Source organism: Alternaria alternata, assembly GCF_001642055.1.
Source record: "Alternaria alternata strain SRC1lrK2f unplaced genomic scaffold CC77scaffold_9, whole genome shotgun sequence".
In the NCBI taxonomy this organism is placed as follows: Eukaryota; Fungi; Ascomycota; class Dothideomycetes; order Pleosporales; family Pleosporaceae; genus Alternaria; species Alternaria alternata.
This window is the reverse complement of record NW_017306198.1, coordinates 824471-849259: the sequence shown is the minus strand read 5'-3', so window position 1 is coordinate 849259 and position 24789 is coordinate 824471. Positions and strand designations below refer to the sequence as shown.

The 24789-nt window shown below is 50.4% G+C and overlaps 12 protein-coding genes across 12 annotated transcripts; 5 read left to right on the top strand and 7 right to left on the bottom strand.

Annotated features, from left to right (window-relative positions):
- Window positions 1–6: 6 nt before the first annotated feature.
- CC77DRAFT_1008451 (hypothetical protein) lies at window positions 7–594 on the top strand (the record flags this gene model as incomplete). The annotated part of the gene is made up of 1 exon (XM_018523534.1): window positions 7–594. One exon carries the CDS (start codon window positions 7–9, stop codon window positions 592–594), a length of 588 nt encoding a protein of 195 aa, XP_018386701.1.
- A 421-nt stretch (window positions 595–1015) lies between these two features.
- Window positions 1016–2245, bottom strand: CC77DRAFT_1020070 (hypothetical protein). Its single transcript, XM_018524973.1, has one exon. The coding sequence runs from the start codon at window positions 2093–2095 to the stop codon at window positions 1253–1255; it is 843 nt and encodes a 280-aa protein (XP_018386700.1). The 5' UTR covers window positions 2096–2245; the 3' UTR covers window positions 1016–1252.
- Window positions 2246–3472: 1227 nt separating this feature from the next.
- On the bottom strand, window positions 3473–4780 carry CC77DRAFT_1008449 (hypothetical protein; the record flags this gene model as incomplete). The annotated part of the gene is made up of 1 exon (XM_018523533.1): window positions 3473–4780. The coding sequence occupies one exon, from the start codon at window positions 4778–4780 to the stop codon at window positions 3473–3475; it is 1308 nt and encodes a 435-aa protein (XP_018386699.1).
- A 1050-nt stretch (window positions 4781–5830) lies between these two features.
- Window positions 5831–9225, bottom strand: CC77DRAFT_988261 (hypothetical protein). Its single transcript, XM_018536270.1, has 5 exons — window positions 8986–9225; window positions 8627–8935; window positions 8033–8481; window positions 6832–7946; window positions 5831–6785 (listed from the first exon to the last, which is right to left on the bottom strand). Exons 1-5 carry the CDS (start codon window positions 9103–9105, stop codon window positions 5935–5937), a joined length of 2844 nt encoding a protein of 947 aa, XP_018386698.1. The 5' UTR covers window positions 9106–9225; the 3' UTR covers window positions 5831–5934.
- Window positions 9226–9797: 572 nt separating this feature from the next.
- CC77DRAFT_988255 (DUF396-domain-containing protein) lies at window positions 9798–12553 on the bottom strand (the record flags this gene model as incomplete). The annotated part of the gene is made up of 5 exons (XM_018536269.1): window positions 9798–10775; window positions 10829–10910; window positions 11753–12141; window positions 12197–12430; window positions 12484–12553. The coding sequence occupies 5 exons, from the start codon at window positions 12551–12553 to the stop codon at window positions 10027–10029; spliced, it is 1524 nt and encodes a 507-aa protein (XP_018386697.1). The 3' UTR covers window positions 9798–10026.
- A 140-nt stretch (window positions 12554–12693) lies between these two features.
- On the top strand, window positions 12694–14165 carry CC77DRAFT_863684 (S-adenosyl-L-methionine-dependent methyltransferase). Its single transcript, XM_018533470.1, has 2 exons — window positions 12694–12873; window positions 12940–14165. Exons 1-2 carry the CDS (start codon window positions 12851–12853, stop codon window positions 13757–13759), a joined length of 843 nt encoding a protein of 280 aa, XP_018386696.1. The 5' UTR covers window positions 12694–12850; the 3' UTR covers window positions 13760–14165.
- CC77DRAFT_1020065 (isocitrate dehydrogenase subunit 1 mitochondrial precursor) lies at window positions 13815–15460 on the bottom strand. The gene is made up of 5 exons (XM_018524972.1): window positions 15405–15460; window positions 15277–15334; window positions 15148–15222; window positions 14193–15096; window positions 13815–14141 (listed from the first exon to the last, which is right to left on the bottom strand). Exons 1-5 carry the CDS (start codon window positions 15435–15437, stop codon window positions 14057–14059), a joined length of 1155 nt encoding a protein of 384 aa, XP_018386695.1. The 5' UTR covers window positions 15438–15460; the 3' UTR covers window positions 13815–14056.
- A 969-nt stretch (window positions 15461–16429) lies between these two features.
- CC77DRAFT_962101 (hypothetical protein) lies at window positions 16430–18759 on the top strand. The gene is made up of 3 exons (XM_018535637.1): window positions 16430–16896; window positions 16946–17444; window positions 17496–18759. The coding sequence occupies exons 1-3, from the start codon at window positions 16717–16719 to the stop codon at window positions 18440–18442; spliced, it is 1626 nt and encodes a 541-aa protein (XP_018386694.1). The 5' UTR covers window positions 16430–16716; the 3' UTR covers window positions 18443–18759.
- Window positions 18755–19310, bottom strand: CC77DRAFT_1094444 (hypothetical protein; the record flags this gene model as incomplete). Its single annotated transcript, XM_018529742.1, has 4 exons — window positions 18755–18853; window positions 18981–19027; window positions 19096–19189; window positions 19275–19310. The coding sequence occupies 4 exons, from the start codon at window positions 19308–19310 to the stop codon at window positions 18755–18757; spliced, it is 276 nt and encodes a 91-aa protein (XP_018386693.1).
- Window positions 19311–19634: 324 nt separating this feature from the next.
- CC77DRAFT_1094443 (ribosomal protein L38e) lies at window positions 19635–20219 on the top strand. Its single transcript, XM_018529741.1, has 3 exons — window positions 19635–19733; window positions 19872–20000; window positions 20056–20219. Exons 1-3 carry the CDS (start codon window positions 19670–19672, stop codon window positions 20109–20111), a joined length of 249 nt encoding a protein of 82 aa, XP_018386692.1. The 5' UTR covers window positions 19635–19669; the 3' UTR covers window positions 20112–20219.
- A 90-nt stretch (window positions 20220–20309) lies between these two features.
- Window positions 20310–21949, bottom strand: CC77DRAFT_1020060 (Metallo-hydrolase/oxidoreductase). Its single transcript, XM_018524971.1, has one exon. The coding sequence runs from the start codon at window positions 21457–21459 to the stop codon at window positions 20386–20388; it is 1074 nt and encodes a 357-aa protein (XP_018386691.1). The 5' UTR covers window positions 21460–21949; the 3' UTR covers window positions 20310–20385.
- Window positions 21950–22040: 91 nt separating this feature from the next.
- Window positions 22041–24656, top strand: CC77DRAFT_988245 (seven-hairpin glycosidase). Its single transcript, XM_018536268.1, has 2 exons — window positions 22041–24132; window positions 24209–24656. Exons 1-2 carry the CDS (start codon window positions 22201–22203, stop codon window positions 24443–24445), a joined length of 2169 nt encoding a protein of 722 aa, XP_018386690.1. The 5' UTR covers window positions 22041–22200; the 3' UTR covers window positions 24446–24656.
- Window positions 24657–24789: the final 133 nt, after the last annotated feature.

Genomic DNA, 24789 nt, shown 5'->3' with positions numbered 1-24789 from the left:
AAAGCCATGGCATACTCCAAAGATTACTACCACATCCTGCAACTGCCTGCGCCAGTTTGGTCCTCATCGAAACAGCAAACATCGCCAGCGGAATTACGTCGAGCGTACAAAGTCGCGTTGTTAGCAGCGCACCCAGATAAGGCGAGCGCCGTCTCCGCGACGGCAAGGACGAAGCCCGCATACACAGTCGACGACGTGAAAGAAGCCTACACAACCCTCGCAACCGAAACAACGAAGACGGAATACGAGAACTGGTTCTTGCATCATCGGGATAGCCTTGCGTCGTCGAAGACTGCGGATCCGCATGCGCACGCGAATACACAACCGTCAAGCGATTTCATACTTGGGCTCGAGTTGCTTGATCTTGGGGACTTTGAGGTCTGGGAACCAGAGGATGGGGATACGTCTGCAGACACGAATAGTCCGGAACAAACGACATGGACAAGAGCTTGTCGGTGTGGTGCGGAAAAGGGTTTTAGTATACTCGAAGAAGAGCTAGAGGATGCGGAGGCAAGGGATGAGAAAGAGGTTCTGGTGGGGTGTTTAGGGTGCAGTCTGTGGGTTAGGGTTGCGTTCGATGTCGAGGTAGGTTGAGGAATGGGGGAAAGACATGTGGACGCAGCATCTCATCAAAGGCAGCCAGTGACACAGACTGTTACTGAGCCTGGCTTATCAACTGATGGCCAGAGTGCAGAACCATATGATGTGGGATCGCTCCGCTTTTACTCACCCACTCACCTACCTGCTCTTTGGGTGCAAGAGGATCTGGAACCAGCTATGTTACTCGACATGCCCAGACAGGTGTTTCCATGGCTTGCAAAGGTTCCTTGTTCAAGCTTTCGAGCAAGTTTTCGAGATGCGTAGCGAGTAGTCCGTGATACGTATCCGCCCAATATCTTGACCTATTGGGGAACTGAATGGGAATAAAGGTCTCGAGATTTCGTCAGATCGTTGAAGCAAATACACCGTTTTCATGGTCTAGTATTTGACGATGAGGCACAAGAAGAGAACGAAAAGGGTATCGGTGTAATTCGACTATCATTTATCTTATCTTCATAATAGGCAGTTAGAAGGGGTGCGGAAACCCCGGACATCGAGACGTATACTCATGGATTAGACAGAGACAAAGTTATAAAAAGACTAGACCAACAATCGACATATCCGCCCAAGCCACTTGGTATCAAACATGCACAGATATCCGCCAACGCCAGTAGGACCAAGGGCACCGCAGCCATCTAAGATTATGTCTTGATCACATCTTAGGCTGTGCCGCCAGCTTAGCTAGCAGATCATCCACTTGCTTCTGCAACTCAGCTTTCTCTGCCTCGAGCTGTGTTTTCTTCTTCGGCTTTTCTTTGGGTACGTGCACGTTTTCTCCGATCAAGTCGCCCTTGTTGTCAAGCTCCATGCCCTTCTTCTTGAGCATCTCCTCAACCAAGGGTACCAATTCTGTGAAGTTTTTGACACATGGGACATCGTATCTCTCGCATGTGAGGTGGACGTTTCCTGATTTCCAGTATGCATCGCCGCAGCAAACGATAACCTTATCGGACGCAGCCCAGACACCTAGCTCAAGCAGGGACACTGGGCTCTTGGTCTCGGTATCGAAGAAGAAACAGATGACATCTGCTTGTTCTAGCGCACCTAGCTCCCATACAACTTGCTGTTTGAAGAGTTCATCCTTGGCTTGCTGCTTAATGCTTTGATCCCAGGAGCCTTTTCGAGGATTGCACACGGTGATAGGCAAGTGATTAAGCATGGTTGCCATCAAGGGCTGCCAGTTGACTGCATCACCCATCTCTATGCTTCCAGCGGTAAAGACAGTAAACTTGCGGTATTTAGGTGGTTCCGGAGGATTAGAGTGCACAAAATCTTTGTGTGGTGTTGGTACTGGTGATGGCCAAGGCGGAAGTTGATTCTTTTTGTCTTCAACCACCTTATCAATACTCGTCATACCGGGAGATTTGACCATATCAGCAGCCAGCTCCTTTGTTGCTTCTTCGGGCATGTTCGCCTTGGTAGGTTCGCTACCGGTTTTCTCGTCCTTGCCTACGAACTTCTCGACGATCTTAGACCAGGTTGTATGGCTCCTCATGAGGTGACCGGTCAGCTGCTGAAGTCGATCTTTAGCAATAGAAACCTCGGATTTTGTCGGAAGAGTAGCTGCTCGGGCCAGAGTGGTGCAGGAAAAAGGCTGATGAAGAGAGTGGAAGCTGCGAATAGATGTTAGTTGGGTGCCTTGGTTGTTTGATGGTCGTTTGGTGGGGCTAAGTCATACTTGACCAATGACATAACTGGACCCCTTGACTGCTTATGTCTTGGGTCTTTGAGCACTCGTGGAACGATGCAAACGGACACAGACAATGTTGGCAAGCGTCGCAGATGAGTGTTTGAACGGTGAAACTCTGACTTCAATCGACGGGCACACACGTTACAAAGAGCATAAGTGTGCGCATCTTATTTGCGATTTCTTGAGGCTGCAGCTTGAATGTTTGGCGCCAGGCTGCGACATGGGTCCACAAACTGCGCCTCCAAGGGCGCCTGATAGTTCGCGCCGGTAATTAAGATCGGTCATAATACACGTGCTAATATGTATACACCGACTCTGTTCTTTAGGATGTTGCTTGTACACTAGACTGATTCATGTGTGGCGAAGTGTGGCTGGTTCCTGTTCCCCTCTTTTGTGCCCTCGGTGCTAGTGGTGAGGCTGTCTTTAAGGCTGTCATTCAAGGCAGTAACCAGATCACTCACAGCCGTCGTCTCGATCATAGAAATCCGTGATAATTTATGAGGTAAGTGATACGGCGATCTCAACGTTGGTATTCAAGGTCTCGGAGATGTCCGAAGGAGCTATCACGATAAATTACGGCGGCTGAGGTTGGAGCTGAAGCACATGTGAGCGCGGAGGAGCTGAACAACACGAGTCACATCAACCATCATCAGTCACGCTTACAAAGTGTCAGTTTGACTTCAAAAACGTCATGAGAATTTTCCATGTTCATTGTATGAAACATGGGGTCACGAACGACGGCATATTGTGGCGATGTTGTCACAGGCACAACACCAAGATTGATCAAAAGACTGAGGATTGGCCTGAATATTACCTCCCTCATGATAATCTCATCACTTACGATCGACAGGCTCAGGAAACCCGATGAACTGTCAGGTCACATCTGCCTACAAGTTCAAACGACGTATGACCAACGTCCGCTTATGTGAATCTTTCAGGTAAGAGGTGGACATGCTAATCCTACTGCGCCTGAGCAATTCATCCACGACCCCTGAAGAAAACACTCAAGGTACGGAGATGGAGCATGGACGGCCTTACGAGATCCTAGACCTTGGCGGCCTCAAATTCGGCTCAATACATGCGAACCCCAGACGCTACCTTGCGACCCCATCCTTCCTTTGACCGAATCCATACTCCCAGTATTACAGCAGAAATACTACCACTACTTGATTCAGTGTCGTTTTACTCCACAGGGTTGCTCCTGAGGGGATTCGGGTGGCGCCCTCCCTTCAACGTCAAGGTCGGCGTACCATGTCCTCTCGCCCTATCTTCCGGTGTACTGCCAAACCCAGCCACATTGCGCGCGACCACTTGCTTTGCACACTGAACCTCGCGAAAGTCTTTCGGCGGATCCACGATCTGGAAACAGAGAGAAGAAGCTTCAGTAATCATGCCGCAGGTACACTTGATACGGGTGAACTTGACAAAAACAGATTCGGCCTGCTCTCCATATTCTTTCTTCATCTCGCGAGAGAGAGATCGGAAGCTGAGGAGACTTGTGACGGACCTGGAAGAGGCGATCGATACATCAGAAGGCTCCCTCTCTGCGTGATCGTTAAGGTTGTTCATCGACCGACTAGGTCGGAGGCGCTCCAGAGGGTGTGCACCACCGCGTATCGCTAGTCGCCTAGGAATTGCAGCCACACGTAGCAGTGCCGACTTGTACATTTTCGTCTTTTTGACCTTGTCCTGGGCTTTCTCTGCGCGCCAGGATAAACCACAGCCTTCGCAGAATACACCGAACCGTATAGCTTTACTATCATCTTCGGACAACGGGATTAACTCCGGCTCGCTCATCGGTACGAATTGCTTGACCAGGCCTTCTAGCTTGCACTTCGAACAAGATCGATGTGTGCATTCGCAGCTCAAGACGCTGACTGGATGTTGGCCTTGTGCGAAGCTGTGAATCTCGTGACCGCGGTGACACTTGCAACAGCGCCACTTGCTGTCGGATTTTGGTACCACGTTCTCATCGTTAGAGAAAGCCATGACATTTGAGACTGTTTGTTTGTCACTACTGGAGTAGGCGGAAGTGAAAGACTGGTTGTTAGGCGCGGATGTAGCAGGCCCGTTGTGGCGATCTCGGACAGTCTTCTCCATCGTGGCCAGCGAGTCTCCGGTATACTTCGGTGTAAAGCTTGTGGGCGGAGTGGTATTGTTCTGCTGTATCTTGCTCTCTTGTAGTCGACGCTCTGCTTGAGCTCGTGCGCGTGCGACACTACCAGGGAGTTTCCTCGTCAGCCCTAGTCCTGCATATTTGTAGCTTCCTCCAGTCATGTCGATTGAATACCTTAGACCCTCATACCGAGCTCTCTGAGCAGATTCTCCAGATTCTGCCAACTGACTCATCTTATCGCCATCCGGGTTACTGATTGAGATGTTTGGTAGGCTCATCACCAGGTGCTGTTGGTCTTTGGATTTTGCGAGGGAGTCCACTCGCTCCGGGCGCGAGACTTCAGAGTGTTCGCCTGATTGATGACCGTCAGACATTGTACCCGCGGAGATGACTGCGAAAGGCTTGCGCGGTATTGACAGTAAAGCGTTCACCAGTGCAAAAGATGGACTCGCGGCAAAGCTGAGCGAAACAACAGGTCAAGCTGGCAGTAATAGTTTGACCTGAAGCAACTTTCAGTGAACAATATGTTAATGGCAGTAGAGCTAAAAATGAGGTGAACGTGGGTTGCGTGTGGGAATACAGCGTTTGCGTCTTCACTGTGGAGCCAGAAGATTCGACAAAGTGAACGACATCTAAACAATCACCGCTAACACGTGCACATGGTCCAACCTGGAAACCAAGATGCAGGCGATGGCTGCAGCTGAGTGATAAGCGTGAAAGTGCGAGGATGTGCAGCCTTTACTTCCTCATTCAGTCGCCGCTGACTATGATGAAACAACGTCTAGATGACACAAAAACTACTTGCTGCAGTATCGATAGATATTGGATGAGCTAAGAACATGGCAACACGATTCTACTCGTTGTCGGATGCCATCCCCAGCCATATTGTCTATCAAAACAATTTTATCGTCCAACGTAGCTCTCCAACGTCCCATTCGTAGGCCACTTCCTCGGCATTTGCAATCCTTGTCTTTATGAACACTAGCATTTAGCAACGGTGCCATCTGGATCTCGCATTCACTGTTCATGCGATTCATGGTGGCATATGCAGCAGCAGACGACAACAGGCCTGTATTCCTTATGAAGAAGGCAGAAATATCTCAATGTAACCTCGATGGCAGTTACCAGTAGCGTGGGATCGCTGCAATCATGACGGTGCTTGTGTGGAAAGGCGACCAAGTTTCTAGAGCGAGTTATTTTTTGTTCATGATTTCTTGAGCAAATGTAGAAAGGGTTAGTATTGGATCGACTGAACCGTATGAGGAGGCGTATAGAATGGTGCTGATACCTACAGATGAACCAGATAACGACACTTATATATACACTGGTGGTTTGGTTGTCAAGCTGATATCAAAGGCGGAGTATTTGTATGCTTTGTCGTTAAACTTACGATGAAAACTAGAACACCTTCGTGAACGGAAAAGCTGCTGACCAATGTCTATTCGTCCCGTTGGAACCTCTTTACAGAAAGCCGCATAGGAAAGAAGCATATGGAAGACAAGTGTGGTTGCATTCGCAGTCTGTCTGTCTACTTAAGCTTAACCTGCAGCACACCTTTCCAAGCTTGCAGAGCACTGTCAACGTATTCGGCGGCGTAGAAGTCGACATCGTCGTCATTTAGCACTTCTTTCAAAATCTCGCCCGTCTTGCCCCACCGTATCTGCGCCTTGATTGCAGCTTGGCCCTTCGTCTCGATAAGCTTGATATAGCTCTGCGCGACATCACGTATCGCCTCGAAGCAGATCTTTGTCTTGCTCTCTATGTCATTGACCCAGTCTTTCGACAACTTGGCCTTCATGTTATGAGTCTTCGAGTTGATGACTTTCTCGCGTATGTGCTCGACCAGCTTGATGAGCGCGCGAAGAACTTCGAACTTGGTGTAGCAAGAGATGAGCATGTTCTCGTGGAACATAGTAGGCTCGTCTTCGAGTTTCAAGTTGGTAGCGCCGGGCATACGTAGTTTTTCCATTGCGACTCGCATCGCATGTATTTCTTCCGGTAGTACTTTTATTATGGAAGAGAGCAGCTCTGGGGACGCAAGTCGGGGGGAATCTTCCAACAGCATCATCTCAACGATAGAGTTGATATAGTCCCAGATTCCGTGAGCTGTGGATTCCGCAGGTGTCATGTTATGTTCAGTTTCTTTGATGTGACTCTGAGGTGTGGCAGCCGAGCGTATCCATGCACCCTGAAGTTCCCGCGTTTGTGTCTCTCTATAGAGTAGTCTACTGCTCGCATCCCAGGTATCAAGGCTTTCACATAGCCAGTTGATATTAGGAATCGTGTTGGGCATGATGTATGGAAGTGGTCCAGGAGAACGAGAGTGCTCGTAGTTGGGGAATACGGACCTATCCACGTTGTCGGATATGTGTCGGTAGCCTACGTGAATTAGCCGGCGATCAACTACAACTTGAAAGACACTTACTACCCGGGTCCACAACCGGCAAATTATCAATCGGCTCGCCCTTTAATCGTGATATGCGGCGGCGCTCGACGTTGCATATGTGCTTTGTCAAGCTCGATTTGAATTTCCGCTTCATACCCAGAAGTTCCATAGCTTGGTCCCAAGGAAGCGATTGCAAATCAGCATATAAAGTATCGTCAATCTTGCGTTCCATTCTCTCCATAGTGCCAACAGCTTTGCCAAGTTCTTCTTCCGCCGAGAATCCTTGATAACCTTTAGCACCAAATGGGTGTGTCAATGAGATCCGAGACAGAACATAGGGCGACAATGTGTGCACCAGCATTTCCTTGCACTTGGTATGGCTGTACAATTGGAAGGCACATTTCCCCAGGCCGAGGTTCAGGTGCATTCGTGCAGCAAGTAGTGCTAGTGGCCTGTCCTGCTTCTCTTTATCGCAAGCCACCAGATGACGTGCGAGCATCGTAGCTTGAAGGAGGAGTCGCGAGTTTGGCGTTGTTCCGAAAGGATGAGCATCTTCTTTGTTATGCATAGCGTTACGATGCATCTGGAGGAGGATGTAGATCCCGACGATACCTTCTGAAGACTTAGGAGAGCGTAACCAGGGGGCTGTCAATGCGATGGACAAAGGCACTTCCATATAATCCTGCCATTTCGAACTCGGCTTTGTCGTCAGTGATATCCACAGGAGATAGGATAGCTTCAGGCGGTTTCCGTGATAGGTAACCACGTCTTGGTACGGATATTTGTTTTCCGCTGACAACTTGAATATCTCATTCCATTCCGCGTCCACAAAATTTGAAAACGCGTGACGGTCCTCTCTACTCAATGCTTCCACAAACGGACGGATGTCCGCATAACAAGTGATGAGATTCGCATGGGCTTTCCAGTAAGCCTCACAGTCGGCTAACATCGTAGTTCCTGGGACAACAGTCTGACGAAGTTTCATGTACGCCAATCTTAGGCTACGGTCCTGGGTTTGGAATTCATCCGGCTTGAAAGTGCGGCGTATGACATCGGAGATAAGGCGAATGCTATCGTCTTTGACACGTGTTGCTCGAGCGGCTTGTAGCAAACTTGTCCAAACATCTTGCCTCCAGGCGCAAGTTTCTCGAAGGCTAATCATGTTAGCGACTGTCTTGAGGAATGGCAGAGATCCGTAGCTGCCGTTGTGAGCTGTAGCCTCTCCTCTACAATAACATACCTTTCTTGGTGCGATATCACACGCTCAATATACGCAAGACACTGGCTTTCAAGCAGAGACCACTCTCCACTGTTTTTTGGAAGTCTGATTCTCATATCCCACAAATCACCCTGATGCCTGGTCATTAGGTCCTGGAGGGCTGCAGGCGGCTGATCCCAGTGCTCTAACAGCTCATTACATTTGCCTTGCCGCGCGAAAATCTCACCCATGAAGCGTAGATCGCGTATGTCTTTGAATGCGATCGGGTCATCAGGAGCCGCCTCGTATGCTTGCTTCATGAGTCTACGAGCCAGGTCGGATTGTAGCTTACTTTTCATCTCGCCTGATGGAAGTCCGCGCTGCTGTTCGGCAGCGAGTTGAATAGCAAGTATTTGCGTGAAGTGAGCATGCTTCTTCGCTGACACTGATCCAGTGCTATCCTTAGTCTCCTTGCTGTAGTGAAAGACAGCCTGTCGTATGTTAGCAAGTGGCATCAAAGATATGTCCAATAGTATCATGTAATTCTCCGTTGTAAGAAGAAGGCACTAGGAGAATTATGTCTCCTGATGGCCCCGAGTCACTCATATGAGGGGCCAGTTTCGACTTCTTACGTACCAGGCGGAAGTCCTCCCAGCATTCCTCAGCCAATGCTACTTTGCCCAAGGCAGACCAGAGTTCTTGACGATCTTCTTTACGGCCCAACGCTTTCGCAGCACGTTGCCAAATTTTGAGGTTGCCGTCGCCCACTCCGCTGATGTTAAGGTTGTTACCCTGGTCTCTCCGCGTTGCTTCCGCTAGGATTTGGTATAGGTAAGAAAGCAACCGAACATCATCTACTCCTGGCTGTTCCCAGGCCTGTTGGACTAGATTTACAACATCGTTGTGTCCATGGTTGAGTGTGAGACCTAGACGAGCTTTCCATGCCTGCTCAAAATTTAGCGTGGCAACGTAATATCAAGCTCAGAATAGCTTACCAGGAGAAATGGGTTTTTGGGTGTCTTCTTGAGCGACTTTTGCACGAAGGAATCTGCGAACTTCGGTTTGGGGTAATCGCGCTGAGCCTTGCACAATTTCTCCCAGCTGTTGCACGCCATGAGAACAGGTACTTGAGCGCGATTGGGTATCGCAGAAACAAGAGAGATAAACCAGAGACTAGCGATGCTCGAACAATGGCAAATATGTGGTGATTGGCTGGGGAATTATATGTTGCTGGCGGGGACGTGTAGAGACGGAAAATGATGTTGGGGGCGTTCGGGCGGAAGTCGGAGGAAAGTCCCGACTGCAAATTCACTACACGCAGCAAATGAGGCAGCCTCTCACTTGCCAGTTGCCTGAACGATTGATATTTCCATATCCTGACTGTGTTTACGGAACCTTCCTCCGCCAGCACAGTGATGTGAATCATAGCGAATACTCTCTGAGTAGATTCTGCCTACCGCAACTTACGAAATATATGCTCCTCATTGAGCACGTACGGGTGATGTCAAAGTTCATTCAAAGTGGCGGAACCTTGGACATGTCTGCGATGGAGAAGCTCGTTGTTATCAATTTGCATCCTCAAGACAAACTCTGCTACCATTTAAATATGTTTTAGACGTAAAATACTACGTATGCCTTTAGACTTAGCTTTTACCTAGATAACTTTCAGGATACAACTCAGACACCACGAGCTGCAACATCATGACGATAGAGTAGCATACGAACATAACAGCTCAAATTGGCGTAATCTGACTATGAAATCTGGTTATGCACAGTTGGTGACTTTCAATTTCAGGTATAACATATACCTCATTCATGGATTACTATACTAGATACTTGATCGCGAAAGAATGCTTCCAAGTTCGATCATATCTGAGAGGACCAAACGCCGCATTGATGGCTAAAGAATCTGACCCTATGAAAGTACTAAGCCCGCCGCAATATCGTCTCGGGAGTTCAGTCGCAAGATGACCAGACTAAGAAAGGTATGTGACAGTGATATGCACAAGTATATGCTGCCTCGATATTAGGACAGCCTAGTCAACCTCCATATCCATGTCTCCGTCTTTATCCGCCTTTGCAGACCTAGCAACACCACGCTTCGCTTCATACCTTTGTTTGAACTTGTCTTTCGATGGTATGGGACGTGCACCTAAGGCGCCCATGGGCGAGCCATCGCTCCCAAAGATCCTGTTCTTACCGTCGTTGCCACGCTTAGAGTTAGCCGCCTTCCTACGTTCCCGGTCCTTCTTGCGCTCTGCCGCCAAATGCTTCGCGATAGCGGCCTGCTTGATGAGGTCCTCAGTGTCTTCCTTGACGGTAGTATAGATCTTACGGAAATCCCCATATGCTGGATCTTGGATACTGTCGAGAAAACCTGTAAGCTGTACTTCCGTCCAATGCTTAGCCTCTTGTGCAAGGACAGCCGCGACGACAAGTTGCTGCAACGCACCATCCTCGTCTTTGCAGATGCGCTCCGCGGTCCCGGTCGGGGCTAAGATAGTCTTGATGGCCTCTTTGAGAACTTCGGGATTGGAAGAACGGAATACCAATAGTTCGACGAGCTTCGCGTGCGCAGCTGATCTCAGTGTATTGTAGTCCAATTCCTCTGCCAGGGCGTAGATGTGGAGATGGTATGCATATTCGGCAATACCGACGAGGGCAACTGTGGCAGGTGAGGGTGGAATCTCGTTCGGGATGAGAGTTGCATGATAGAATTTGAAGGTGGTCTGCTTGAGTTGGCCGCCTTCTGAGCCTGGAAGGAACCTATAGTCTGATGTGTAGACTATGCTATGGATCAGTATGTTTTTCAAATTCACCAACGTACGCGACACTTACTGAAATTGACAATGCGGTCTACGAGGATAGGATGAAAGTGAGCCGGCAAATTTACACAACCTGGTCGGTTAGGGCTCATCGCCTGGTCATGTCAGCCTTCAATCTACGACGCCTGAGGTCCCAGTAGCAGCTCATCAACCCAAGGATATGATCCTAACTAGGTTGGAGGCGAACAAAAAAGAGGTAATCTTACACCACCTGGAAATAGCCCCTCCTGCAACGCCTTCGAGCCGCCAATCAACATGATGGAATGTACCTGAAACTCCACACCAGCAACAGTGATCAGAGTAAAGTCGCGACCAATTGGCGTATCAAGCAACAACTCAGCGTGCCTGAATATTATCGTTAGTCACTGCAAGCACCTTCCTGGAGTGAGGTGTTATTTACTCGGTATGTAACTTTTGCGCTGTGGGCAGAGGATCCCAGCCCTTCTTGAAAACCTTACGCAAAAGATTGGAAGCATTACGCGGATCAACCGGTGGCTGTCGGAGAGAGGCAGTACCGCGCTGCAGCTGTGGCGGCTTGACCTGGGACATCGGAGCGGCCATGGGTGTGGGTAAAGAGAGCGGGCTATCCATTACGAATGCTGACTGAGGAACGATCGCTTCAAACAAACCAAAACTTTGACATGGTGCGAAGGCAGCAGAGGCAGAAAACGGTGTGGAGAAACTTGTGACCTGCTCGTTTGTTTGCGGGTCTCGTGTGCGATATCGTCTTTCTCTTTTTCAGAGTAGGACGCGAATTGTGGGGATTTCAGGGAGGCAAATGCAAACGCATGTAGGAACTCGACCGATCCGCAGAGAGCTGTTGTATTATAAACCCGTGTTACTCGTACAATCGTATTCCCTAGAGACCCAGCTCTTAAAATGTTGGCCTCGTTCTCTCACCCTTCCACAGTCCCATAACCTCTCCTGTCTCTCCGACCCACTCCCTGACGCCAGTGACAACGGCCTTCGCCATGCCCGCGTTTGTTCCACTTCTTGCCCTCCTCTTGCCCTCCATCCCACTGCTCACTCCGCCAACTCCAATACCCGTCCCGCTGCCAAACGACTCTGGTGCTTTCCCTGGCATGATGTAGCTGCTACCGTCTCCAGTCGCGTACTCGGAGCCCATTGAGGGAAGAACGTTCTCGCCAGCGGACAAGGAGACGAACAAGGCAAATGGAACTAGCCAGACGCATAGGCCAAAGTAAGAGGCGATCTCGGTAAAGGTGGGAATGTTGACGTCGCGGGAGTATGAGTACGAAGAGTATGTGTTCGCTGGCGGAGCGCTGAAGTGACGAAACCAAAGATAGTGGTTTGCGATGACGAGGGCTAGAAAGATGCTTAGTACAGACATGAAACGGACTCAGGATAAGGTACAACATACCGCAAGAGACCAAGAACAGTGGGTCCGTGAGCTTGACAATGGGAAATCGCCTGAGGTTCTGCGCATAAATGACATGCGACACAACACTTAACGCGCTGAGTCCGACTGGAAACCGATCGACGACTAGAAGCAAGATTTGGATGCCGACCACGCCATAGATGAGTCGGTACAGTAGCTTCTTTGCGAATACGGTATGCTCTTCCACAAGCTCAGAGAGGTAGTACAGGCCGGAAGCTATGTTGCGTCAGCTCCGTGAACCAAAGACTATGTGCATGGCTGCAAAGTACCTATGGCAAGCGTCAAGAAGGCGAAGCCCAAAATGACACCCACATATCCAAGCAACGGCAGTATCCACATGTTGACTTGTGACACTTCAGGGGGATGTGAAGAAGGATGGAGTCTGGAAGTTTGGCGGGCGCACGATGAGGTCAGTCCAAAGGTGGCATCAAGGCTAGCGGAGAAACCCGTGGACCCGCGGCAAAGTGTGGGGTGCAACACCAAAAAGTCGTCGAACTCTTGGCTTGAGTGAATCGACCAACCGACACATCACGCTCGCTTCCCACAGTTCCCTTGCAGCCCCCAGTCGCACAAGTCAAAGCGAACCAAAGAGTACTGCGCTTGTTGCAGAGAGAGTCACAGCCCACAACCGCAACCATGTCGCGCCCCGAAGACATCCTGTACGCACGCCTCTTCGCAATATCGCAAGTCGCATAGCGAGGAATTCAGCGCTTACTTTTCTACAGACCCCCCGATCTCTTCTACAATGACTCGGAATCGCGAAAATACACAACCTCTTCGCGTATCCAGAAGATTCAATCCACAATGACCCATCGCGCCCTCTCCCTTCTCGCACTTTCCTCGCCCTCCATGATTCTCGACATTGGCTGCGGCTCCGGTCTTAGTGGCGAGATCCTGTCGCAAACCGCAGAACAAGGCACACCTGGCGGCCCACACGTATGGATTGGCTTTGACATTAGCGCATCCATGCTGGGCGTTGCGTTGGAGAAAGAGGTAGAAGGAGATTTGCTGCTAGCCGACGCAGGCCAAGGTGTACCGTTCAGACCAGGAACCTTCGACGCTGCCATCAGTATCAGTGCAGTCCAATGGCTGTGTAACGCTGAAACTAGTGAGGAGAGTCCTGCGGGCAGATTATCGAGGTTCTTCAACCAGCTCTATGCGAGTCTGAAGAGAGGAGGGAGGGCTGTCTGTCAGTTCTACCCAAAGAACGATGCACAGAAGAAAATGGTGGCGCAGGCAGCCATCAAGGCCGGTTTCGGTGCGGGTCTTCTTGAGGATGACATGGGAACCAAGAGCGCAAAGACATATCTTGTCCTAACTGTGGGCGGAGGAGCGCTCGATGGCGACATCACAGGTGTTGTGAGGGGCATGGAAGGCGTTGACGTCGATGATGCACGAAGAAAGGCAAAGGGCATGAAGAGAGGTGAAGAACGCAAGGGCAGCAAAGCATACATCATGAAGAAGAAGGAGCAGATGGAGAGGCAAGGCAAGGTTGTCAAGGCGTCGTCCAAGTACACTGGCAGGAAGAGGAGGATCCAATTCTAGATATACCCACGACACCATCATCACGATGTTACGCATAGCACGGAGTTCTGGTTTTGGCATTTTCAGGAGGGTATAAGAATGGTCAATTCAATCATGCAGCATGCTATATACCACCTACAAGTACAGCTCTATTCACATTCCAGCTGGTAGTTGTACAAGTGCCATTGCGTCCAATCGTTAAGAAAATGTGTTATTGCTCCCTATCATAGGTTAACCCAATGTGAGCCGAGGCCTAGATTTGACGGTATCATCGCGCTAGATCAAAGCTTAGCAAACACGAAGACCATGATGGTTAAATCATGCCTTCTCCATCTGGTTCAGAACTGCGCGGGTGAACTCGTGGGTGGTGGTGTTGCCTCCCATGTCGCGTGTGCGGGCAGTGCTAGAGAATGTTAGTCATGGATTACTTTCTGACTTGACAAAGAAAACTCACCCGTCAGCGATAACCTTGTAGACGGACTGCGAGATGCGGTTGGCGTGGTCATCGAGACCAATGTGACGGAGCATCATGGCAGCGGACAGGATCAGAGCGGTGGGGTTGGCCTGGTCCTTGCCCTTGATGTCGAGACCGACGTGACGGCATCCAGGCTCGAAAACGGCGACGTTGCGGCCCATGTTGCAACCGGGGACGATACCAGGGCCACCGACAAGACCGGCACCGATGTTGGACAGGATACCTCCGTACAAGTTGGGCATGACCATGACGTCGAATTGCTGTGGCCTTGAGACACACTGCATGGAGGCGTTGTCGACGATCATGTCGTTGGTCTCGAGAGTGGGGTAGTCCTCACCAACACGCTTGACAGTGTTGCGGAACAGACCATCGGCAAGCTTCATGATGTTGGCCTTGTGGATGCAGGTAACCTTCTTGCGGTTGTTGGCGAGCGCAAAGGCGAAGGCAAACTTGGCGATGCGCTCCGACTTCTCACGGGTGATGATCTTGAGCGACTCAACGACGCCGTTGACCGACTGGTGCTCGAGACCGGAGTATTCACCCTCGGTGTTCTCACGGATAATGCAGAAGTCGATGTCCTTGTGGCGCGTCTCGTAGCCGGGGATGTTCTTGAGGAGGACGATGGAGGCGTAGATGTCGAGCTCTTGACGGAGAGCAACGTTGAAGGAACGGTGGCCGGAGCGCTCGACGGGAGTGTGGAGGATACCCTTAAGACCGAGCTTGTTGCGCTTGAGCGAAGCAATCGACTCGCGGAGGAGCTCCTCGGAGTGGACGTTGCCCGAGTCGACACCAGACACGTCGACCTGCTCCCACTCAATGGGGACGTTGTCCGCCTTGAAGATCTCCTTGACCGACTCGGAGACCTCAGCACCGATACCGTCACCTGCGCATGTTCAGAAAGTAGATCGGGTTTATGGGCGGCTATCGCGCGTACCAGGAATCAAGGTGACAGTGTATTTGCCGCCGAACTTGGTGGGCTTGAAGATGTCCTGGGTGACCGTGGCCATTGCTGTCGCCGCGTTAGACTCTGCATTGCTCCGAATACTTCAGGGCGTCTTCGTACATCGAGTAGCCATTGGGGATGCCCATCGAGCGGCAGGCTTCGCGCCCCGCAGGAGCGTCTGTATGGGCGCATTAGCACTCGAATTTCCGCCATGACCGCCAATTGCAAGCGCATCGACATGTCCGTACCTGCGCTGTTCGTTGAGAGGTCCTCGACAACATGGTGGAGTTGCGGCGTTGGGCTGGTGGTGAGGGATTTGAGGTAGAGAGAAACCAGCTCGAGCTGCCGTCCCCCGAAAATGCATCCGAACCGAAGGAAGAAACCGCGCTTGGCAAATGACCGCATCCGTCCTTCCGCCGCGGCTCGCTCTGTCTGTTGCCTCCGGCGCAGCCCTGTTCGTGCCTTTCACTCTCTATGCTACTTGCTTTTTCCTATTTTTGCTCGTGTCCTAGTCGGCATATACTCCGATTTTCCACAACTGCCCAGCCATTTGTGCGCAATCCACCACGGCCTCATTTGCATGTGATAGTACCGACCATGGTTCGCGTAGTGCATGCGTGTTTCATCCGTACCAGGTTTCAGGTGATAAGCAGTCAGAACGGCAGTTGGCCCTCTTCATAGTATCTTGCAACTGTTCTTACGATGCGCAATGGCAGTCTGAGACTACTTTGCCTTGTAGGTTTTGCCAGATATCCTCACCATGTCTTGTCATTTCGTCGGATGGTAAAGAAAATCCATCTTTCACACGTATTTAGCAAAAGTCGTATTCCAGATACTTGGGTTACCGAGAATGCCAGACGTCGAAAGAGCAGGAAGAAATAATCATATAGAACGACGGCGACTACCGTGGTCTTCAGCTATTGAACGTGTGCTGCTCCACGGAACCACATCTTTGTTCGAACAATCGAGGGGCATCTTCCAGCACGATATAAGGATGATTACGGCATACATCGGTTTTCATGTATAGCTGAGCTCCAGATACCTCTCAGGTGACTCTCACTTGAGCCTTGGTAGACATGGTGGTCGCGATGCCAGCGACACTCCTTCAGCACACGTCACGCACGAGGCTGGCTTTACTTTCACCTTACCTCTCATCTGTCTTCGCTTGCTACTAGCATATAAGACGGCCTTTCATCTCTTCACCATTTCCCCTACCTATCACTTCTACTCCTCTTTTGTTTGGGCATGCACTGGACTCTCTTGTGACATCCGTACTATGAATAGCGATCCAGCCGATACACGAACATAACCCGCGGTTTGTAGCTCACCCAGTCAGCGAAAAAAAAAAAGTGCTCTAGCTACGACGATTTCCTTGCTTCCAGCGCTACAGGCACTGTACTTCAGAAGCCCTATCAGCCCTCAACGACCTACTCGCTAGCTTGTATAGTTCCGTCTAGTCGTCTAGGCAGTCCTACTACAGTCACCATTTCATGATCGCTTACCATTGTCATCCAGCTGTTATCAAAGATATATTGATCGTCCCACGATAAAGCTCTGAAAATGAAAGTCACTGAGAAGGACACCGACAGAACAGCCGAGGTCAACGTCTTCATCGAAGGCCAAGTTCCGGCATTGAAAGAGTACGGTGAATATATCGATCCAAGGGACAAAGCAATATGTTGCTACGTGGCTCTGTATGAGGGCGATAAACCTCGCATCAGAGGCCAGTTCTCTGGCACGGTAAGTCCTACTTGTACATGCTCAACAGGCTTATCTGACCAATTCTCAGACTCTGGCCGTGGCCTGGGATACTATCGTGGACGGAGTACTTCGTAAGGCAAACTCGTACGCAGCCAAAGCGGTAAGCTTTCAGAACAAGAGGAAGATAGAAACAGTAAAGTTTCTGTACAAGACTACGAAGGGGATCATTGATACCGACATCACCGTGGCACCACTGCTAGGTTTCGCTACGACACAAAATAATGACCCCGAGACAATCGGAACTTTGGAACTGCGCCTGTACATTACCCGACAGCTAGGAACTTGGCACGATGTAGGTGAAGTTAAAAAGTACTTCACAGTCGGAGGTAGCATCGGAGATAAGCAAACAGGTAGTATGGAACAGAAGGCGAGTTACAAGGTCATCCCTCCGACTTTCAGGATGTCGTTCGAGACGAACGCTGCTCTTCTAGAGGACAGACAGCCAAGTCTTCAACAGCGCAAGGTGGACGCGAAACGTCCAGGCACAGAGCCCTGGGCCATATTTCGTTTCCACTATCGAAGTCAAGGTGAGTTTGTCAGGCATCTTTCTCGAATATTGTGTTTACACGGTTGTTCAGAAGACATTTTAAAGCGAGAAATGGAGATGACTCATGACCCGAACAGCAAAGAGAAGCCCAAACCGCATACCCTATTCCTAAATCCCGTACCCCCTCTGCTATTGGGCGAAAAACCGTGTAAGAACGACGGGGAGGCCTCGTCCCGATCATCATCATCATCCCCAATGTCTCCTAGCAAACCTTCTACTCCAGCAAGAAGCGCAAAGCCGGGCCTCAAAGTAAGAGTCAAGAAGGCGCTCGACAGTCTCGAGACTGATAGAGACGCTCCTACTATCTCTACTGGCAATGATGGCGATAAGGTTGTTGACAAAATTGCTGTTACGCCTCCTGAGCCGGCAGCCAACTCTATCGCGAAGTTGTCCAATCTTCCAGGTCTCGAGGCCAAGTCCGCAATCTCACATCCAGAGAGACCCGCGGTCGCAGCGGAAGAAACAGTTAGGAAGCCTCCACAGTCGCCCATCACGCAAGGAAAGAAGCCGGTTGAGAGACCAGCGCCAATCAGTGGTATCACGAGTATGGGAAAGAAGCCAGATACCCCGCCCGTCGCAGCTATACCGACCAAGCGTCAGATACGCACCACAAATAGCGCAACGTCCGAGCCAAAGCGCACCAAGGCCGTCCTGACGCCTCCTGCACTCTTAGTTGAGCCTGTAGTTTCAAGTACCCTTCTGCGCTCACCTACCCCAAAGCCCATGTCAATCGAGCGACAGCTTGCGGATCAGCGCAAGAAGCTCGAAGAACTGCGCAAGAAGCGTAGCGATACCGCTCACAAACAAGCTGTGATCGACAAAGAGATGATTCCCTACAAGCAGCGTATGGCCGAGGAGCTGGATCGTCTCCATCAAATCATGACACAAGAGGAGAACGCTTATGCTGAGGAGACTGAACACTACAGTGCTAGTATAGGGATTCTGCAGGCGTTCAAGAAGGCAGAAGGTAGCAACTAGGTTGCTGGTTGAGTGCAAGTTCGACAAAAGTGCGTCGGAAGGAGTATGGCGTTGAGGTATAAAAAAATGAGGCCTGGAGTGATTCGGAGTTTTTGAGGACCTCAGAGGAGTTGGTCAAAGCCCGGCTGGCAACTACCAACGGTATTGAATTCACGAACGGATCGACAAATGCTTAGTGAGGCGACTACCAATGCCGCGAAGGGGAAAAGTGCTTATGATTGCTTAACATCATGTATTCAGTAGCCAACACAAGGTACTGGTGAGCATAGTTTGGGTTGAAGGACTATCCAGTTATGCGACGGCTAATATGATTTATTGCCCTGGCGTCCGCTCTCTTGCTACCCTCATGTTCGCCTTGATCCTCTCCAGCAGTTCAGCTGTCGTTGCGAGTGGAGAGGGGTGTAGATTCCTCTGCCATAGTGTTAGCACAAAACTGCATGATCGAAGTCATCCATAATCTGCATAATGCCACAGCAGTTTGACAGTAGCCAGAACTAGAGTGGATCTTGTCGGATGTGTCAGCCATGAGAGAACTTACGTGCTTGAGCCAAGTAACGCATTGGTCGTGTGTCCATGTCTCTGGGTCTGAAAACGATATTAGCAAAGTCGAAAATGGAGTCATTCGACAATCTAAAGGGCGTGTGTTTGCGTACCTCCAGTAGGGTCTTGACTGGGAAAGATGTCTTGTCCCCAAATACTCCATGCTGCAACACCAGCAACTACTGCAGCAAAAGCGAAGAACGGGCCCTGAATTGTCTTAGTATAGTACAAAAGCAACATGCAGAAGGCCCACTATGTATAGCAGATGCCAGGATAGCCATGAGTAACCTACACGTTGTTGCACCGCGCGATCGATAGGAGTCGGCATGCTGAAGGATGGAAGTGGAAGTCGTGGCTAGGAGAACAGGTGAGATTGAAGAGTTTTGAGCGCAGTTGTGGGGATTGAATGAGATATCTGTCTGAATTTCGCGGGATTTGTAGGATTTAAGTGTAGGCAGCGCTGTCTCACATGCAACGCATCTACATTCCAAGGTTGCCTCGCTCGTTTACGCCACACACGTCGTCACCCCACCAAGCCCGAAGCAGCAACGCTTGCGGCCAGCCCCTTTGTAGCCCGTGCTTTTCAAGCGAGGTCTCCCCGGGGCCAGAGTCCACAACAATATTGCGTTCCCGAACTTCACGATCGATTCCGAATTCCAACGACCCGTCAACACACAAATCGTCAAGATGCCTTCCGAAGTTTCCGACATCAAGCAGTTCATCGAGATCTGCAGGCGCAAGGATGCCAGCTGTACGTCTACCAATTTTGTTAGGGGGAGGTTGCGGTCGCAGTAGGAAGAGGAATTGTGCACAAGAAGCGGGAGATGCAGAAAGCTGCGACAATCGAGGCAGAGAATGTGATGAGAGATCTGGACTGACAGTATTGCAGCCGCCCGCATAAAGAAGAACAAGAAGGTCAACAACATCAAGTTCAAGGTCCGATGCTCCACCAACGTCTACACCCTCGTCCTTAAGGACACCGACAAGGCCGAGAAGCTCAAGCAGAGTCTGCCCCCGGGTACGCACAAACAATCAATAACACGTGGCCAGCGACGTGAGTCTAACATTTGCAGGTCTTACCATCACCGACGTCGGCAAGAAGAACCCCAAGGGCAAGCGCACCGCATAAACGGATCGAACGCATAAGGAACTGAGGACGGAAGTGTGCAAGGACATCAACGCATGATGCGCACGAAGCACGAAGGCATGGCGGGCGGCGTCTCAACGGATAAATTTTGTTCAATGGCAACTACGGAACCCTTCAGATTGGGTTACCACCAGGAATGAAAAAAGTCAAACTTCATTCCGAATCACGACTTGTTTCCGACGTGCACCAAGAATCATCATGTATCATGATCAATATTGCTGAACAGCTAGTTACCGAGTCATTACAGATATGGCTACTAATACAGCGATTGCTTCGGCTGCTTCTGTCCTTGTTTCACGTTGAACTTGTACTGATCCTTGCGGTCTAGATACACAACCTTGCTATCCAATCCAGCCGCATGTACAGCCTTCTTGAAGTCGTCCAAGGGACTCAGGAAAACATCGTAATCGTCGTAGTGGATCGGGATTGTGAGGTCGGGGTTGATAAGCTGCATCAGCTGTACGCCCTGTTCTGCGTCCATTGTGACCATCAGCAACGGCATCTTGGGACCAGGAATTGTGGTGCCTCCCAGATGGACTAGCATCAAGTCGATGTTGTGATCCTTGTACCGCTCAGGGATCTCCTTGAGCTCGTCTACCATCAGCGTGTCGCCAGAGATATAGATTCGGTATCCATTCTCAAAATCGCTACCGTCGCTAGAGGAACCATCGGAGTACCCGAGCTCAACCATCCAGCCGTTTGTAGGCGGTACAGCGCCAAGAATCTCATTTGCAACATTTAACGGGCCAGGAGGTACATGCTTTCCAGGCATTCCTGTGACTTTGATGCTGGGCTTTGGACCGCTACCACTTGTTTGGTCTGACTGCGATACATCGAGAAGCAAACTGTGCCAGAAGTCGAGCGCATGTACGTTCTTGAATGATTCTTCGCCTTTGCCTGTCAAGCATTCCTTGGCGTGTGGCGTAGTGATGATTGGGAGACCCTTTGACAGTTTCTCCTCTACTTCTCGGTCAAAGTGATCTTCATGGTAATGCGAAAGCAGAATCACGTCGATCCTTGGTAGCTCTTCCAAATCGATCGCGGGGTTGGTCTGTCTTGTTGCACCGACACCTGGTCCTAGATGAACATGGTCGCCAGCATGGAGGAAGTTGGGATCTGTGAGAATGCGGATGCCTTCCCACTCTAGAATTGTAGTGGCAGTCCCGACGAAGAAGAGTGAAGCATTTGTTGAAGCGTCTGGGGCGTTTTGGGGATGAATCCTGGTCTCTTTGGCGTCAGGTAAAGAGGCAGGGACGTCAGTGTTGAGTTTTGTAGGTGGACCTGAGCCATCCGGTGTGATTTGTATGCGCTTCATGCTTGCGCCTGACATGGTGTTTTGCTAGGTAAGATGGATGTTGTAGAAGGAGAATCGTGTCGCTCTATCTTCTTCTTCCGTAAAGATTCTCTGGACTGTGACTCTCCGATCTTGGGAGTATCCGACCTCTTTACTGTAGGTGACGAAGTGCGGGCAAGCCGAAAGCAACGATGTAAGGGCAGACAGGAAAAGAGGGCAAAGAATAGGAAGCGCGCTTCGTCTTTGGTGTAAAAAGCCATCACGTAACTCGTAAACAGCAATGACGACAAGACGCGGTAATGGTGTAAATACGGCAGGGTATGCGATGATCATAGGAACAGCTTGTCTAAACGCATCTGAAATGTTCAATCGCTGCATCGCAGCTACTCCTTAAGTACCCATGGCGCAGAGATAAGCCCAAGACTACGGAAGGTGGCTGTGAGCGTGCCTGTGCCCGGACACGCGTATCTCTGACTTGTAGTACGAGGAAGAGCGATGCTTGCGAGTCGCAGAGGCTGAGATGTAGAGGGGTGGAGCTCCCCCGTTGGACTCCGCTGTGGCTGATGGCTCTACGATGCGGGACCCCTGTTGCGCCAAGCCACATACATCGGGGGTGAGCAATGAACACCTGGCGAGTCAGAGGGCGCTTTGAGCATTGCTTCCAGAATCCATTGCGAGTTTGGAGCAAGATGACAGCTTGTCAGACTTTGCAAGGGTGAACTTACACTCGCTCCGCTTGGTCTATCATTTGTTTAGCACTACGCGTCGCGCCGCCTCATGAACTTGACACGCGATCCATTCAACCTCCGAAGCAAAGCAACGTTCAAGACACCCTCCGCCTTCGCCGTCCTCCAGAACGCCGCCAACAAGAAAGCCTCACAAGCCGTCGAATCGACCAAGCAGGCGGTCGAGGCCACGAAACAGGCGATTCAGGACTCAGACATGTCCTTCGCCATCCCGCGCAACGTACCCAACTTCGAGAGCGCGCAACGCAAGTTTGAAGATAATGTTTGGAACAAACTACCGGGAAACGAGAAGGGCTTGCCAATGTATAAGGACAAGCCTTCAGGAAAGGTATACGGATATGGCGGCGGCGGCGGCGCGAGGGGGAGGAGAGGCTTTCTGAAGAGTAAGAGGGGCATGTCATTGATAGCACTGGTCGTGCTCGGGCTTTTCTACTGGTTTGGATGGTCAAGTGGAGGGACAAGTGTGGATGTAGTGCAAGATGAGAAGGACAAGGGGAAGAGCTTACTGTCAAACATGGGCGGAAGCGCTGCCGGAAAGAAGAGCAAAGTTGACTGGGAGAAGCGGAGACAAGCAGTAAAGGATGCCTTTTTATTGAGCTGGAACGCATATGAGGAGCACGGCTGGGGCTACGACGAGTACCATCCCGTTTCGAAGAAGGGTCGATACATGGCAGAGCCCAACGGCCTGGGCTGGATTATCGTGGACGCCCTCGATACGCTCATGATTATGAACCTGACAAAGGAAGTCAACCACGCGCGTCAATGGATTGCAACAAGCCTCGATTACGACAAGAAGCAAGATGTCAATACCTTCGAAACGACTATACGCATGCTTGGTGGTCTGCTGTCTGCGCACTACTTGCAAGAGACACTTCCGGGCCTGAAGCCCGAGAATCAGAACGAAGAGGACCTGTTCTTGGAAAAAGCAACCGATTTGGCAGACCGTCTCATGGGCGCGTACGAGTCACCTTCGGGTGTTCCGTGGGCCAGTGTCATTCTTAGAGATGCCAAAGGCGAAGCCTCGCACGCCGACGGTGGTGCGTCTTCTACAGCTGAAGCAACTACTCTGCAACTTGAGATGAAATACTTGGCCTTCATTACCGGTGAGAAACATTACTGGGATGTAGCTGAAAAGGTGATGCAAGTCGTTGACAACAACGGTGCTAAAGACGGTCTTCTACCTATCTTCATCTACGCAGACAGGGGAACCTTCCGCGGCAACGAGATCCGATGGGGCAGTCGTGGTGACAGTTACTACGAGTACCTTATCAAGCAGTACCTCCAGACCCAGAAGCAAGAACCAATCTATCAAGAGATGTGGAATGAGTCGCTCAACGGCGCAAAGAAGCATCTTCTCACCTATACGAAAAACAGCCACTTTACTGTGTTAGGAGAGCGACCAAACGGAATTGAAGGGAAATTGCACCCCAAGATGGATCACCTAGTCTGTTTCCTGCCTGGTACCATCGCCCTAGCAGCAACCGGTGGCATTCCTCTCGCTGATGCGCGCAAGCTACCCACCTGGGGCAAAGCACAAGAGGAAGACATCACCCTCGCTCGCGAGCTCACAAAGACTTGTATGGGCATGTACAAAGTAACCGCCACAGGTCTCGCGCCTGAGATTGCGTATTTCGAGCTGGACGACCCACCAAAGATGTACCGCACCGAGATCTTAGCATCCAAGTCTGAGCTCGACACCAGTATCCCCGACGGTGAAGGCTGGAAGGGCGATTTTGACCTCAAGCCAGCTGATACACACAACCTCCAGCGACCAGAGACGGTGGAATCTCTGCTATACATGTGGCGTATAACCGGCGACGACATCTACCGCGAATGGGGTTGGGACATGTTCGAAGCTTTTGTCAAACACACTATCGTAGAGGACAATGGTGGTTTCTCTAGTATTGGCGATGTCACAAAGATACCTCCTCCATCGCGAGACAATATGGAGAGTTTCTGGCTTGTAAGTACCTCCCCTCGCTTTTACCCTTCCCTTATACATCAAAATAACTGAATTTATTTACTAACACACAATGCAGGCTGAGACACTGAAGTACATGTACCTTCTCTTTTCCCCCAACGATCTCCTTCCTCTCGATCAAATCGTCCTGAATACTGAGGCTCATCCTTTCCCTCGCTTCGATGCAAGCCACAAGCGATTCAAGACGGGTTGGGAACGTATACCGCGGGATGATCAGGGCAACCTCGTGCCCAAAGAGACCAAGCCCAAAGAGACCAAGCCCAAAGAGACCAAGCCTGACGAGAAGACAATTTAGACGCCATCTACATTTGACTAGAACACTTTGAGACATGTTATCGAGTACGCACTCTTCTAGCTTGTGGAGAGCAAAACCTGGGAGTTGGGTCGGAGCTGGTTGTCATGCATGGATGGCGTTAACACTCATAGAACAGCTAGTGACTGATATGGTATCAACATTGATGTAGACCGAAGTATTGAAAATCGTAGTCTGATTCGCTGTGTACGTCTTTTTCGTGGTATGTATTATGTGCGTCTCCAGTAAAAGTACTCCGGTGCCGATGCTAACCATTCATATATTTGCGTAAACATGAAGCACATAAATCGTAAATCATGACCTACTCCGCCTGCTACCTCATTCAG